This window comes from Pteropus vampyrus, unplaced genomic scaffold, assembly GCF_000151845.1.
Source record: "Pteropus vampyrus isolate Shadow unplaced genomic scaffold, Pvam_2.0 Scaffold436, whole genome shotgun sequence".
NCBI lineage: Eukaryota > Metazoa > Chordata > Mammalia > Chiroptera > Pteropodidae > Pteropus > Pteropus vampyrus.
Window position 1 is genome coordinate 871,606 of NW_011889217.1, and position 17,291 is coordinate 888,896.

Sequence of the window (17,291 nt, forward strand, 5' to 3'; positions counted from 1 at the left end):
GGAACTTCCACATTAAAGGAGACTAAAGAGAACTGACACCTAAATATAATGTTAGCTAAAAAGGATATTATTAGGACAATCAGTAAAAGATAAATATGATCTAGAGATTAAATACAGAAGTGATTTCCTGCTTTTTGATAATTGTACTCTTACGTAAAAGATGGTCCTTGTTTTTTAAAAAACACTGTACACACTAAAGTATTTACAAGTGGAGAAGTACCACATCTGCGATTTATTCTCAAGAGGTTCAGGGGAAAAGGTGTGTGTAGTTTCTCCTTTGTAGGAGGGAGAAAAGGATAAAGTAAAAGTGGTAAAACTTTTAACATCTGGGGAATCTGGATGAAGGATATTCAGGAATAATAATATGTACTACTTTTTAACATTTTCTTCTAACTCTCAAAGCATGTTTTTAAAAATCTGAGGTCAAAAGAGATTTAAGTAATTCATCTAATTGGTAAAGTGGCAGACGCAAGACCCAAACCCAGGTTTATTCAGATTCAAGAGAGCTCATGGTTTTGTCTCTTAAATCCTGCTTCTTCAATAGGTTTTCTCAGAACACCTCTACCATAGGACATTTAGAATTGGGCAATAAACTTCTTACAGGATAAAGCCTTCCTCATTCCTTTTAAGTTTTTTCCTTAGAATATACTTTCCAGAATGGGATTAATGGATAAATGAACATGAAAAATTTTACTAATTCATAATACTATTTTGAGAAATTCACACATTTTTATTTAAAAAAATTAGTAATCTAAGGGTCTAGGAATCCTTCCCACACCTCGGTTAGCAGTTTTTTTTTCAAATTCATTAAAATGAGCCATCCCCAAAGGGCCCATGGAAAAACTCTTAGTGACCACCCTTGGGAGGAAGGGAGCCCTCTCTTCCCCAGTCCAGAGACATTGATTCTCTGGAAATCTGTCCAAGGACTTTACTTGGGTGGGAGACAGGGATAGTTTACAGTCTTGACATTTCATTTATGAGGCCCTCCTTCAAAAGACCACGCTTTGAATCTTAATTTGTAAAAATCTTTGTTTTAATTTACATTTCTGTTATTATTAGCAGGGTTACATCTATGGTTACTCATAACTTGAATTTCTTCAAGAAGAGGCTATATTCATGAAACCAACATTAAGCATTCATCCAAAGGACAGTCTTTCTTGAAGAGTTATAAATAAATACTTATCAGGGTAAGTGTATTGAGGAGCAAGCACTGAATAACAGATGTATGTCTGTTGACAGCAAAATATAAGGCTAACCATTTATTTTAAAATGTAATGCAGCAATTAAGTAGAATCCATTCCCTGTGTCCCTTAATATCAAGAGGGCACTTGGGTATGATTATAAAAAGTACACATAATTAGCTATCAAAGTATAGTGAAATAATCAATCTGAAATTATAATGGACTGCATAGGTTTATTTACTTACTTCCATACTGCCTCTGAAAAAAGATTTGCTAACCTAATGAATAACATGTACAGAATGTTCTATTTTGTACCAGGTACCATGCTTAGCATTTTACTTGGATTGTCTCACTTCATTTAAAATAATATAAACAAACTGAGGAGGGACTATTTAACATTGAAGATTTTATACAAATGGATCTTGTTAAATAAAAGACATCTAAGATTAAAACACTCTTCCTAGGTAACAATGCTTGAAAGAAAAGGAAGCTTTTTGGAACTCTCTTATAATTCAGATCTCTCTCCATTTCAACATTACATTTCTATATATACTTTTGATTTTCATATTATTTTCCAGGAACACACCTAGATTAATAATTTAAAAAAGTAGATGGCCTAGATGATAATAGGTAGCAGGAAAAGTTAAGGATTAAATAAGGAATAACATCCAACTGTACCTGAACCAATGATATTTTCTCTTTCCTATTATATACTATCTACTTTTTAAAAACAAGGTTTAAAATCCTGAGGTTTTTTACAAAGGAGAAGGACATTTATACATGCTTAATTTCTGTAACTCTAAATAAGGCAAATAAGAGTTCCACCAAAACTTACCTGTACTACTTGCTTCTGTAGTTGTGCTGCCTGTGTTGCTGAAAGCTGTGTTTTTTCCCGAGCACCTCGGGAACGGTCACTGCTCACCGAAGTCATCATATACAGTATATACAAAATAACGTATGTACAAAATAGAAAATCTGCAAGAAAGCAGGCATGGTAAGCAAAAGTCCCAAACCACAGTAAAAGGCAAGCATAAACTACAGAGATAAGGAGGAAACATGAGATAAAAGAAAGGTTCTCTAGAATACAGTCTCAAGAAACAACTCATTAAGATTTTAGATTTTCCAGGCAGCTCTTAAGCCAATTTTACTAATACAATCAAAAAGTTTTACAATTATAGCAATTCTAAACAAAACTCTCAAATACCACAAATTTTAACCAGCAATTATTTTACCACTATATGTAGTTATTACCACATGTAGCTTTATCTGCCTCTTTCCATTTGAACCCAAAGACAGCATTGCATCCAGCCAAGATTTTACCTGGCAATAATCCAATTCAAAATGTGATGGCCAGGAGCAAGCTATACCTAACAGCAAAAGCCACTTAAAAACAATTAATCTTCCAAGACAAAAACAATTGTGCATATAATGTTACTTTATTTATTCAACAAATATTTACTGAAGAGCTACTAAGTGCTAAGCATATAACTAAGTATGTCATCAAACATAACAAAATACCACTTCACAAACACATTAGGATGGCTACTATAATAAAAAATAAAAAATAACAGGTTTTGGTGAGGATGTAAAGAAATTGAAACTCTTGCAGGAATGTAAAATGGTGCAGCCACTATGGAAAACAGTACAGAAGGTCCTCAAAAAATTAAAAACAGAATTACCATATGATCCAAGTAATTCCACTTCCAGTAATACCCCCAAAATATTGGAAGCAGGGTCTCGAAGAGATATTTGTACACTCATGTCCATTGGAACTCTGCAATGAGGAAATCACCGGTAACCACTGCCAATATGTTTTCAGTACAGTGGTGAGGAAAAAAGCCAAGGCGAGTAAGGAAGAGAGAGCGCAAACTAACTGTACTTGCAAGATGTGATATACAAAGCATCAAAGTAGAATCTTCCAAGAATGAGGTACTCTGAGCAAGTCTAATAATACACTGTAAGCTCCATGAGGACAGTGATTATTATATGTCCTGTCACATTTGTTCTTCCAGGGCCTAATACAAGATGTTTGCTCTGTCTTGACTTTTCAGTAAAATAGACAAAAACATCTGCAGAGTGACCACTAGATGGGGGGATGGGGGGTGGGGAAGTGTAAGAAAATGGCAAAGGCCTGTAACTGCTAAGGTGAGTATGAGAGGAAACTGATAGAAAACAAGTAAAAAAACTGAAAAGTGACACTGAGGATTCCGATTGAAAGCAGAAATCTTGAATATCTACCTAGTGGCACTAATCCACATGTTACTCTGAAAACAACTGGAATGTCAAAAATTCAGGATCACAATTTAATTGAATAATCAAGGGAGAACTGAGTTAAGATAAATAGATCCCTTGCTGAAATACTGCACAAAATTAAAAGGATTTGAAATTTAAACTAGAAAGAGTCCATTTATTCAAGGCATAGATGACGTGACCAGATGAAGAACTGCTCATATTGAGGTCTTCCCCTAAACTTTAAGCTTCAATACTCATTTCAAAACATCCCTTCCTAAAAGAATGCTCTCCAGCTCTCCTGGCAGCCAGATTTGCATTCCACAACCTCACTAAAGGTAAAAATAACACTTTAAAATGTTTTTCATTAAAGGTGTGCTTCATACTAATACGGTGACTCTTACCTTTAGGATGACTAAGAACTCAAGATAATCTGATGAAAACTATGGCCCCTCTCTTCAGAAAAATGCGTATCCACACAAAATTCTGCTTGAAATTTCATAAGATATATATCCTCCACACCCCTCCCCAAGTCTGTCCATGGGCCACCCCACCACCCTCTCAATGTCCATGGGTGCCCAAGCTAAAAACCCTGCTTCTAAGAATTTAGTAGAGCTCTAAAGTATAGTTAAAGCTTAAGGGTATCTCTGACAGGGCAAAGTTAACAATATAACTGCTAATTTGATCATGAAACAAAACCTTAGAATTCACAAACTTATTTAATGGGTTCTCTAAAAACAAAAGGTACCTGCTTTGTTCCCAAAGGAACAATTAGGGAAAACACATACTCTGATCCTCGATAAACTTACACTTAGTATTTAATCAACATACTACCTATGTCCTTTTAGGAAAAAATGGTTCTCATCAAGATCTGTTGACATGGTATAAACCCAATCAACTAATGATAATGTTTAAGGTCTGCTGTTTTAGATGAATATAATTAGTGGGAAAATCTCTATATTCTTCCCTCTGAACCCCATTTAAGAGCATCAACTGGATATAGAATAACCCTCTATGACCTACAAATATCTGCTTAAATCAACTGGTCTAAATATGGCACATGAAACAATAATGTACTTCCTATTAAACTTTTTTAAATGTTGAGCCTACTATACTGAAAAATTAAATTAAAATTGGAATGTAAAACTGTCTACCACTTACTTACAAGATGATTAGATGGATGAAACGTCCAGGAAAGAGGCATACTACACTGCCCTAACTGTTCCAACCCATCATTTTTAGGCTGTATACTAACCTATTCCTCCTCCCCACTTAGGAAAGCCTAGAAGCTCATTATCGGCCTTCTCAAGATCTTCTTTTTAAAGAGCCAGATTTCTCTCTGCTGCCAAGGTCCTAAATGGGAAAAACCATTATGTCTAAAACTAGCATTTTTCAAAGCACCACTCTGAACTCTCATAAACCTACTAAGATTTTGGCTTGGCTGTTATTGCTCCAAGAGCTACTTCAAGACATCTGAACTTGCAGGAACCTTGCCTCTCCAGAAAACAGAGGCTTCAAAATAAAGGGCGGGAGAGGAGATGGAAAATAGCAAAACAGAAATCCAATTCTAGTGACTAAATATGAACTATATCACATTTTTTAAAAAGTTGAAAAGGGAGAGAGGCAATATATGACAAGCTGAAAATTTTAATTTAGAATGATAACAGGGGTGGCTCCACAGTGTAGTGGTTAGCATGTCTGCTTTACATGCAGAAGGTCCTGGGTTCGCACCCCAGATGGAGCCACGGACCATACCCCCGGTGCGCCAGGTGCCCCTAGTGTGCCAGGGGCACCGCGCCCCAGGTACGCCCCGTGAGTGGGAGATGCCCCGCCTTCAGAGATCCCCTTCTTAAAAAGGGAAACAGCAACATCCATAGGTCAGGGGTGGAAGTGGGGGGGAGGGAGGGGAATTAAAAAGGGAGGAAAAAAAAAGAATGATCATAACATTTCAGGCTACAGGGAACATGTAAAAAGTTTTAACAATCCATTTTAGCAACAAATCATTTTTACAAAGGGATAGCAGTAAAGCAAGAACACCCACTTGGGTACAATTTCCTAAATATTCTTTTGGTCAAGGAAAGGAAAATCTCTTAACTCAAGAAGTCTTCACCGTCCATTAAAATGGCATTCATTCATTCATTCATTCATTCATTTGTAAATAAGTAAATAATAAGCAAGCAAGCACTTCTGTATCTATATGCTCATCTCTACCCAGATAACAACCATTAAGACTCTAAATTATTTCCCTCAGCCTTGCACTCCACTATCATCCCCACAGTACCTTTGCATCCACAGCCCCTGGCAAAGGTTAAAAGTTCTGGATCTGCAAGTGGTACTTCCCAACAAACACACAAAATGCAAATAACGACACCCTGGATTGAAACCAGAAATAAAGGAGTCACCCATAAGCAGCAAGAGTTTTAAAAAGACTCTGCTTTCCAGTTGTATGATTCAGAGGAATGAGGACCTTAAAAAATAAAAAGCAATGTTACCACACTACTACTCCCCATTGAAGAATGATCATATAAGCATCACAACAGAGAAAAGGCATTGATAAAATTCAACATTCACTCAAAATAAAAATTCTTAGGAAACAGGAATATTTCTTTGACTTGATAAAAGGGTATTTACATAAACTTACAACAAAAACCACACTGAATAAAACCACATTGAATAATCAAATGCTAAAGCACTTCTTTTAAATGACAAAAATACCATATAATTTCACTCATACGTGGAATATAAAACAGAAAGCAACAAATAAGACAAACAAAAGCTCAATAGCCACAGACAACAGGATGGTGCTTGCCAAAGGCAAAAGGGGTTGGGGGGTAGTAGGTAAAGAGTCAAATATAGGGTGACAAAAAGAAACTTAACTTTGGGTGGTGAACATACAATGAAATACACATATGATGAACTATTAAACTGTACACTTGAAAGCTATATAATCTTATCCATCAATGTCGCCCCAATAAATTTAATTTTTAAAAAAGACGACAAAAATAAACAACAAAAACTAAGAGTTGCTGCCACAAATGCTTTCTAAACACTAACACACATACTCACAAAGAAATACTTTTAAAAGTTCACTTCCCTAATAACTGTGCACAGAAAACCCTAAAGAATCTTCAGATAAATTATAATTTTAGCAAAACTAGATACAAAAAAATGTATAAAAATTAAGTACATATGCTAGCTAACAAAAAAAATATCAATTTCTAAAGAAACTGTCTGTGGCTGCTTCTGCACTAAAATAGCAGTACTGAATACACATAACAAAGGCAAAGCAGAAAATATTTACTATCTGGCTCTTTACATAAAAACTGTTACAATCCCTGTTTTAAAAGTTCTCAACAAAAGTGGTAATTCTCCCTCAACTGCAGATTCAACTTAATCCCTATCAAAATTCCAACAAGGTGTTATTGTCTTAAACCTTACAAGTAGATTCTAAAATTTACATGAGGAAGCAAATATGCAAGGATAGCCAAGACACTCCGTTAAAAAAAAAAAAAAAAAAGACACAGGACTGATCTTCCAGCTTTCAAAGATTATAATATTACAGTAATTACAACAGTACAACACTGGTACAGGGATAGACAAACTAGCCAATGGATTAGAATAGGAGTTCCAACAGAGATGGCAGTAGTACATATAGTAAGTAAAGGTCAACGTTTAAAGAAATAAAGTTGAAAGAACTGGTTGACTATACTTATTATACCATACATTAAAAAATCAATTTTCAGTTATTTTAACGATATACGAAAAGCAAAATTACAGATTTCAGAAGACAATAAGGTAAATTTTTTCGCACTGTAGAGAGTAATTTTTAACTTATGAGAGTTATAGTTTTCTTAAAAAGAGTAAAACAGTACAAAAAAACTGCAAAGAATAATAAATAACTTAAAATTTTAAAACTTCTTTTCCTTAAAAGGCAGCTAGCCTTGTGAAAATACAAACTGGGGAAATTTTTATCAACATACACTGACAAGAATTAGTATTTAAATTACACTAAGAAATATTATGAATCAAGAAGAAACAGAAAATTACCCAAAAGAAAAACCAACAAGAGGTGATCAGAACTTCATAGCAGGAAACAAAATAGCCCACTAATATATTAAAAGATGCTTAACCTCATTTGTAATCATAAAATACACGTTTAAATGCCAATGAGATGCTATTTCAAAACTTCCAGGCTTAGTAAACATGATAATACCAAGTGATGGCAAGAAATTGAAAAAAAGAACCGCTCATCTATTGCTGGTTTGAGTGTAAACTAATACAACTACTTTGTATAGCAATCTGGCATTACCCTATGACTTAGCAATTCTATTCTCTGGCATATACCACCCCACATATATATACCTCTAGCATGTCTGCACCAAAAGACAGGTACTAGTACATTCAAGGGAACAATCCAAACATTGTTTTCGATATATTCCCATCTAAGAATACTATAAAGCAATGAAAATGGATAATGGCCATATATACATATTGGAAGAAATTCAGAAACATAAACTAAGGCAAATTTAAGAAGAAACCATAGTCATTGAAGAATATATACACTGTGGTTACATTAATATTCAAGAAACAAAATTAATTATATATTGTTTATAAAAATAAGTGTTAAAACTACAAAGAAAAGCAAGGAAAGGATAAACACAAATTCTGGTTAGAGGCTAACTTTGCCTAATTCACAGACTGAGATGGGGAAGTAGCACCCTAGGAACTTCGAAGATACTATTTTTTTCTTAACTAGGACATGGTACATGGGTATTCTTTGCTTTGTTCTTTATATTTATGTATACGATTATCAAACCATTGATTATACACATTTCTCATATTATAAAATTTCTGAAGTCACAATACATATTACAGCCATCAATATCTAAGATTAATATTCTGTCTACAGCCATGCCTCCCTGAACAAGCCCGATCCCGTCTGATCTCAGAAGCTAAGCAGGGTCGGACCTTGTTAGTACTTGGATGGGAGACCACCTAGGAAGACCAGGTGCTGTAGGCACAAAAAATAAAAAATAAAAAATAAATAAATAAGATTAATAATCTGTCTGCATACTCAATATTTAATAAAACTTTAAAGTAATATATACTTCAAAAACATTACCTTAAAAAAAAAACCAATCTGCTCTGATAAAATAAACATGCAAAATTAAAATGTAAAGTATCAGGATTGTTTTAATTTTTGGCATAACATAGAAGTATAAAGGCAAATAATTCAAATATAAGAGACCACATTAACAAGCCCTTAGGTTTCCATCAGAGTCCATTTAAAATATTCCAAAACAGGCTACAGATTTCTAGGATATTTCTAAATGCTTTTTACATATTAACTTTCCTTGACTTGTAAAGTACTTATATACAATTCATATTTTAGCTTATCTACTCTCTATTTCTTCTATATTTAACTTGCCTTACTACCTTAATATCATAAGCAAGTGAAGACCAGAAACTCATTTTGTTTTGTTCCCTTCACTACTCAGTAGCTGCCAATGTAAGAGACTTTTGATAAATGTGATTAAATGACATGCTGCAGGAGCTGGTAACTTTTAGTAATTAAGAATGACCTAAGAAAGGCCAAATTATAGCAAAGCCAATGATTGCAAAAAGAACAATAAATGGAATTCTGTCTTCTAGAACAATCAGTTACAAAGATTTCAAAGCAAGTAGTCATATGATGTGGAACAATGTTCCCCTATTTACAAATTCTTAATACATTCCAGGTTAATGAAATAACATTATACTAGCATTTCTAGATAACTTTAAGACTTTAAAATAGAGGAGACTAACCATAGCATATCAATTCAGGCATCACAAGGAAAATCATGTCTCTGAAACCTATTTTAGTTAGACAAGTTTTTTATTTTAGCTTGATAAGTTTTTTCTGCATTAGCTGTCCTGATATTATTTACTTATCTTCTCAACAGGTCCTCTATTAACTGGAATGCTAGACAAAAGCCACAGGTATAATAGGGCACTGCCTTTTACATACACTATAATAGCAAACAGTCAATTAACCAGAATTATCTCATATGCCCAATATGGTTTAAAATTTTTTTACTATACTTAAATCTGACTCTCAGTCAATGAGTATACACTTTGCATCCTTTTTTGAGTTTAATTTAACAATTTTGAGATTTTGTTGGTTTGAGTTTGTTTTAGTTGTATTATATGAAAAAAGTTCATTGTTTTGCATTTTTAGAGCTTTCTCTTAGTGTTCTTAGATATGAATACACATAAATAAATACATTTTTTAAACTGTGAAGCATCATACAAATGTAAAACATATTAGCATTTCTGAAGTAAAAGGAGTTAAAATCATCTCGAGCACTAATACTCTAATTCTATCCTAAGTATTAAAGTAAGCATCCAAACAAAATCTACCTGGTTGAGTGGTGCTCCTAGCTAAAACCTTTGAAAAAATCATTTTTAGTTTATTTATGCACCCCATAATGTCATTTTGGTCAACAATGGACTGTTTATACAACAGTGGTCCCATAAGATTATAATGGAGCTGAAAATTTTCTATCACCTAGTGCTATCACAGCGTGATGCATTACTCACATGTTTGTGGTGATGCTGGTGTAAACAAATCTGCGCTGCCAACAGTATAAAAGTATAGCACATACAATTATGTATAGTACATAATACTTGATAATGATAACAAACGACTGTTACTGGTTTACAGTACTATACCTTTTATCATTATTCTAGAGTATATTCTTTCTACTTATAAAAAGTTTGCTGTAAAATATGCCATTACACTAGCAGGAGTGGCAAACATCCTGTGTTTACCATCTCCTGATTGCATCATCTTCTCTTGTGCTTGGTTTTATCTCATGTTTTATTAATTTACTGTAGCCTAAGTGTACAGTGTTTATAACATCTACAGTAGCATAGTAATGTCCTAGGCCTTTACATTCACTCACTGACTCATCCAGAGCAACTTCTCATCCTGCGAGCTCCATTTGTGGTAAATATCCACTCTATACAGGTATGCCATTTTTTTATCTTTTATACCAGATTTTTACTGTACCTTTTCTATGTTTAGGTATGTTTAGACACACAAATACTTAACATTGTGTTACAATTGCCTATAGTAATCAATCAGTAGAATAACATTCTGTATAGGCTTGTAGCCTAGGCTATATCATCTAAGGTTTGTGTAAGCACACAATGATGAAATCCCCTAACAAGACATTTCTCAGAACATGTCCGTCGCTAAGCAGTGCATGACCATGTGTACAGATTCCAAACAGTTCGGTTGTTTTATTCAATTACACAATCCTTTTCTCACTCATCTTTTGAAGTGTTTATTCCTCTATTTATGAAAATAAACTAGGTACATTAAATATAACAAAATGAGAATTTCTTTTTACAGGAGTGCCATCTGGTGATGAAAATCTGCATGTACAAAAAAAATGTAACCTAAGTTGAATGGATGCTAAAGTTGAGTTGTGTGATTTACAATAGACTTAGCCTTTATAGCCTTGCTATTACAACCAAACATTCTGATATAATGTACCTGAATCCCCACTTGTTGATCAGGAAAATCAAACTTTTTTTGTTTCAAACTATTAAAATTTTACCAATTCACTGCCTCAGTATAAATATTAACACCTGATATCTCCATTTCAATCATCAATCCTCAATATGCATTTGATAATGAATAGGTTGACCATTAGACTATAAATAATGGCTGCAGTTCCATGGCTCAACCAGAATAACTGCTTTGTGAAACATGAAAAGTACACTGCTTACTTTAAGTTTAAATATTTTTTTGAAATAATCGTTTTTCTCTTTTAATTAAGGTTTACTACTCTGGGTTATATATTCATAAATTGCTACTATGAAAGGCGATTGGCATAAATATTGCAAATACAATCCTTGCAAAAGAACTTTTAAAAAATAATGATGGCCCCAGAATCTACTTCTAATGGTGCTTGCTAAACAAATTCAGACAAGCTTATTTTCTGTCAATACAGCTCTCCACATTAACACTGAAAATGTCAGAGTAGATAAATTTGTTCATTAAAAAAAAGTTTTAATGCTTAAGATGTTAAGCAAAACACGTCCAGAGATAAAACTGGGAGTTTACAGTGCAAGCACAGGAGGAAAAAGTGTTACTAAAATCTTCTAGAAATATAGACCTAAGGAAATACATAAAGTTAACAAGATGTACGGTTCAAATTTTCTTATACTAATTTTATATAAAACTTCCAGAGACAGTGAATTCATAAATCAAGGTAACACAATAAATTAGCAAAATAATTACCAACACCTTTAAAAGCTGTTACCACCAATGATTTGTGAAAATGAATAGGGTATGGAAACTAGACTATAAAAATCAACATCTTTAATTAACATACTATCATATGAGGAAATTCTATGTCCTCTTTTCTGGAAACAGTGTTGTGTAGTAAATAGGAATGCTTCTGCAATAAGCACCCAGTTGCCAGACCATGGGAGTTCAGTTTACACTTGTTTTCCATCATCCCTATCACTCTCCACTCCCAAGAGTTCTACTACTCTGGAACAGGTTCCAAGAGAATTCTTAGAATAGAAACAAGAGCAAGAGATTCTAAAAATAATTCTGTAGAAACTCATACATGTCACAGGTTCTTGAGCTTCAGGAAGCACCAGGTTATTTCGAGCTATCCAACCAAATTTTAAAACCCTATTTAACCTCATCTTCTTCAAACTAAGTTGAAGATGTGATAGATTTTGACAAGGTGTAAACTGCTACTACATTTTTAACCTCTTTAAAAACAATATCAGCAAAATACTATAAAAAGTTTCCTACATTAAAGTGCAAGATTGGCCTAAATTACTTGTAATATAAGGAAAGTATACCAGCAGAATAAACCAACTTGATTAAACTACAGAGACTTAAACTACATGCCTCAGTGAAACAGCTGCATTTTCAAGTGATTCCAGAGTTTAGAATAAATTGAAATGGTTAACAGCCACCAGCATGTCTATTAAAGCTTACATAAGCAAATACCACAAATTCATAAGATGACCCTAACTTTAAGGCATAAAAAAAAAATCTAACTAAAAACCACGTGATATTATACCCTAAAATAAAAACAAGGGCACATGTGACCATTCTGAAAAGTTACAGAACACTTGTTGATAACATGCTGAAAACTGTGAAGATTTTGGTGAAAACACCAATGGGTTTTAAGATAGTGTCACAAAGTAGCAACATTGGAAGATACCTCTAAAACCAGGAGGTTCACACAATGGTGCAGAGTATCTCATCTACTGACTAAATATTCTTTTCAAAAAAAAATATATAATTAATCCAGTTAACATGAATTACTTACTCAGCTAAGAATTCAATCACTAAAAACTTAGAATATACAATTAATGTTCAAGAAGCAAATCTCCATCAAGAATGCTCACAGAGATGCTGTTCACTCAATCCTGAGGCTGATGGTGCTGGGGCTATCTTAGACTGGCAAGGGCAGGTAGCCATTACATCATCTATATGACTTATTCACTCATTCCCAAAAGCTTACATCCAATATATAATGATAATAGCAGCAAACACTGTTTACTACATGCCAGACACCACTGAAATGCTGTACTAAGTCATTAAGCTTTCCAATAACACTCTGAGATTCATAGAAATATCACTCCCATTTTACAGACAGGAAACTAAGACATAGAGATTCACAGCTAGTAAAATGGTAAAGAAAGCTAAGACTCAAATCCAGGTCATCTGGTTCCACAGTCTGTGCTCTTAACCACTATGCTATGCTACAAGGTTAACTGTTCAATTATAGATGTACAATAGACTCCAAACTCAGCTTCCTCTTCTTTAAAACAGCATAAACTACTGTTAGCATCACCTGCATAGTTCATATCTAATGCAGAAGATCTGGTTCTGAGTCAGACTCTCACCTAGGTTTCCAGCCTAGGTGCTCCCTTTGGCTCTAAATTGTAATGTTTTTGTTACCAGTTCTGATTCATTTTTATTTAACATCCAATCTGTGTTCTTGATTTTCCTAATAATACCCATTATTCTCAACCTTTTTCTGCAGAGGAAATTCACTGTTCATTCCTGCAGAGAACAGAACTGATTTAGATTAAGAACCGCAACTGATTTGGGAGGCCCAGAGCAGCCAGGAAGAGAAAATCTATCCCCAACCCAGGAGAGAGTAAGGCAGCTTGAGTGCCAAGGAACTCTAGTATGAGACCCAATTACATGCAGCTCAACTGCCTGTGCCCTGCATGCCAGGAGCTGACCAAGCTGATACTTTTATTCTCCACAGCTGCTGAGAGCAGGGTCAGCCCTCAAGCAGCTGGTGGACAAGGCTGAACTCCTCCACACCCAGGTTTGGCTGACAAAGAAACCACAATGTTATCTGCTATTCTATAGATATAATATGACCATGGAAAAGATGAGTGCTGGTGAACTCTTGAACATTATATAACATCAAAAATAATTCTGTATACTCACATTTCTATTTCAAGTTAACTAAAGGCAGGAAGGAAAAGGTATCTAATTGCCTACAGTTGTTTCCATGCATTTGTCCTGCTCCTACTCTACTAATTTCTTGGCTCTAAATCCTTCGCTCTCCTAACTCTTGAAAAGCCCCTCATTATTCATGACCTGTCTAAACCTCCTTTAACAACATTCTCTCCAAAAAAGGCCAATAATAGATACCATTTCACAAGGCCTATCAAATTATAGGATTACTGTACTATATTTACATAACATTCAAACAAGTACTCACCAAATAATACCAAGATGATACCTCCATTAGAGTTACTACTTCATAGACAAGAACTAGTAAAGGGTCTATTTTTTAAATTTAAAAATATTTTAATTAAAAAAAAAGACTGTAACCAGCTTAAAATAATTTCTATAAATCATCCACTTACCACAACACAGCATTAATGGCTTTCTCATAAATACAGTAATAATTCTTTTTAAACACAATCCCTCTCTCTCGCTCTTTTTTTTTTTTCCCTCTATTTCTATCAAATTCTGTTCACCTTCCTATGTATTATTCTCTGGTCTTGCTCCCCCAGAATTTATACCCACCCACATACACAGTGGCACAACTACAGTTTCCTTTCTTCTTTAAGTCTCCATTTCTGAAACCTTCCAAGTTCCTCACAGGTTCTGGCAACAAGGAATTGCAGGCATACCTCAGAGATACTGTGGTTTTGGCTCCAGACCACCATAATAAAGCGAGTATCACAATAAAGCAAGTCATAATCTTTTTGCTGATGGAGGGTGTTGCCTTCAATTTGTAAAAAAATGCAACAACTGTGAAGCACAATAAAGCGAGGTATGCCTGTGCTGGATAATGATGCTATTATCTCTTGCCATGTTCTGATCCTGTGGTGGTACAGTGGGCCTGAGGAACCAATAGGACAGAAAAACAAGTTAGGAGGCCAGAAAAATTGCCACTCCATGCAACACGAGAAAGTCTCGACCCAGGTTTGTCAGCATATTCATTAGTTAAATGTGCCATTCTATCCATGTCCAAATGTTAAGTGATATTATCTCAAACATCAGGAAATTCTTATCATCAAATACAGATTATGACTCTGGAATAGTGAATCATCTTCCATCACCACCCCTGGTTGAACAATACAATCACTTAGGAAACTTCTAAAAAATGAAGCCAGGTCCTATTAAAATCAGAGCTGCTCAAAATAGGACCCAGACACCAATAGTGTTTTTAAGAGTTCTCCAAGCAGTTCCTAAAAAGGTAAACACAGAGTTACCATATAACCATACAATTCCACATAGCCAAGAGAAATGAAAACATATTCACCCAGAGAAGTGCACATGAATGTTCATAGTAGCATTACTCATAATAGCCAAAAAGTAGAAACAACCAAATGTCCATCAACTAATGAATGAATAAACAAAACATGGTATAACCATACACTGGAGTATTATTTAAGTACTCAAAGGAATTAAGTTCTCATACATGCTACAAAATGGGTGAACTATGAAAACATTATATCATAAGTGAAAGAAGCCAATCACAAAAGGCTACATGGATATTGTATTATTCCATTTATATGTAATGTCCAGAATATACAAATCCAGAGACAAAAAAGTAGATTAGTGGTTGCCATGGGCTGGGAGGAGGAAAGAATGGACAGTGATTGTTTAATGGGAATGGGTTTTTTGGAGGGTGATGAAAATATTCTAAAAATAGTGATGTTTGCACAACTTCGTAAATAGACTAAAACCCACTGAACTGTGTAATTTAAAAGGATGAATTATATCTCAATTTTTTTTAATGCTCTAAGTTTCTAATGTGCAACTAGAGTGTCAAACCTCTACTCTGGAACAATAGCTCAAGCATGATCTCTGGACCAGTAGTATCAGTATCAACTGAGAACCAGTCACAAATGCAAATTCTCAGACTTACTGACCCAGAAATTGTTTAAACAAGACTTGATGCACACTAAAGTTTGAGAATCACTGCCCTAAAGAACCTTAGATGAAAATTTTGATCCTGTGTGGTTCAAACGATAAGAAAGCTGCACGAAGTGTAATTTCACCTTTATTATTTTATCCATGTAATAGTTATATGGTCATTATACAATGCTCAAAAAAAAAAAATACTAAAAAGAAGAAAATAAAACCACCACCTATAGTTCTACCACCCCAAAATAACTAATGTTAACAATTTAGTGAATGTCCTTCTAGTGTCTTCTATTTCTTTTGCACCACTCGGATCTGCTAGAAATGGATGTATCATGCTTTTATTTTTATCACTGAACATTAACATATAAACTATTATGTAAAAGCAAGGTAGCATTATAATTATAGCACCTCAATTATCATGTTTAGCTGAGGAATCAGATATTATGGGACTATAAAATTCTCTAGAGGCCAACATATTTTTGGTTCCAATCCTTTTTGGTATAAATGCCTTCTAAAATGCAACACATACTTCTCTTCCTTAGCAAATACAGTACAATAATCATGATTTAACTTTTTCTGATTCTGCATCAGTTATTGTAGCCATGTGATGGATGATGTGGGAAATAGCTCTAAATCTAACTCCAGGACAAACCTATGAACTTGCTTTCCTAAATAAATTCATCTTATCACAGTGTTTTTTATCCTTGGTCTCAAAAGCAGCAGCATTTACGTATCTGCATGACTTCTAGGCAGCATAGTATGGCTACCTTCTAAAAGTAATTTCTGAACCTAAGGACAATGCAATCTTTCAAGTTCTTTCCTTGTCATTTATTTTAAAATCACCTGCATTGTTTTTAATCACTGCTTCACTGTCTTTTTTGGAGGCCCTTTCTACCCCAAGCCTTATACAGAGTAAGCCCTCAAACATTTTGATTTTTCAGCAGGTTGCAGAATGACTTACATGTTAGCTTGAGTGACTGAGACAACCTAACCCACCTGCAAGCATCCACTAATAACAGCATGCATTATAACAGACACCAAAAAAATAAAAGAGGGCCTATTTCCTAGGTATTGACAAAAAGTGGTAATAAATTGTCAACTGAAAAAAATTTTTTAATTTTTCTTTTTTAATTGCTACAGCGTTCCTGGCTGGAAACCCGCCCCTCCCTTTGGGGAGTACTATCTTATCTCTTTACCTCCTAAATTCCACAGGGCTGCAGCCTTCCTTAGCTGGGGCAGTCTCCTTCTAAAATGTACTTTCAATAAATCTTACTTTTTCTCAAAAAAATAAATTGCCAACTGAATGTTGTCATCTCAAATTCTTTATCTCTAAGCCCTAGTTTAACTCGGCCCTTCCCCAACCATATACACCTAAATTATTCCCCACCTACTCTTTTGAGGGAATCAAGTCTCAAAGAGTCATTGAAACAAGAGATTTAATGCCAACATTAATCTTAGTC

At 34.5% G+C, this 17,291-nt stretch overlaps 1 protein-coding gene and 1 pseudogene across 11 annotated transcripts in view; one reads left to right on the top strand and one right to left on the bottom strand.

The window, feature by feature from the left end:
• UBAP2 (ubiquitin associated protein 2) overlaps positions 1 to 17,291 on the bottom strand; it is a 95,530-nt gene that overhangs the window by 67,766 nt on the left and 10,473 nt on the right. For 7 of the 11 annotated variants that reach the window (XR_002777470.1, XR_002777469.1, XR_002777468.1 and 4 more), the window contains exons 1-2: positions 2,861 to 2,955; positions 2,017 to 2,156 (exon numbers count right to left, since the gene is read on the bottom strand). The exons of 1 other annotated variant lie outside the window; for it this stretch is intronic. Coding sequence is in view for 6 of the 10 variants with exons in the window: in XM_023524047.1 (XP_023379815.1) it covers positions 2,017 to 2,156; positions 2,861 to 2,948 (228 nt within the window). In the remaining 4 variants the exon portion in view is untranslated. Of the gene's footprint in view, positions 1 to 2,016; positions 2,157 to 2,860; positions 2,956 to 14,588; positions 14,801 to 17,291 lie in introns of those variants that run through there. 3 more of the 11 variants (XM_023524046.1, XM_023524044.1, XM_023524045.1) reach the window with 2 other exon arrangements.
• LOC111732253 lies at positions 8,312 to 8,430 on the top strand (annotated as a pseudogene).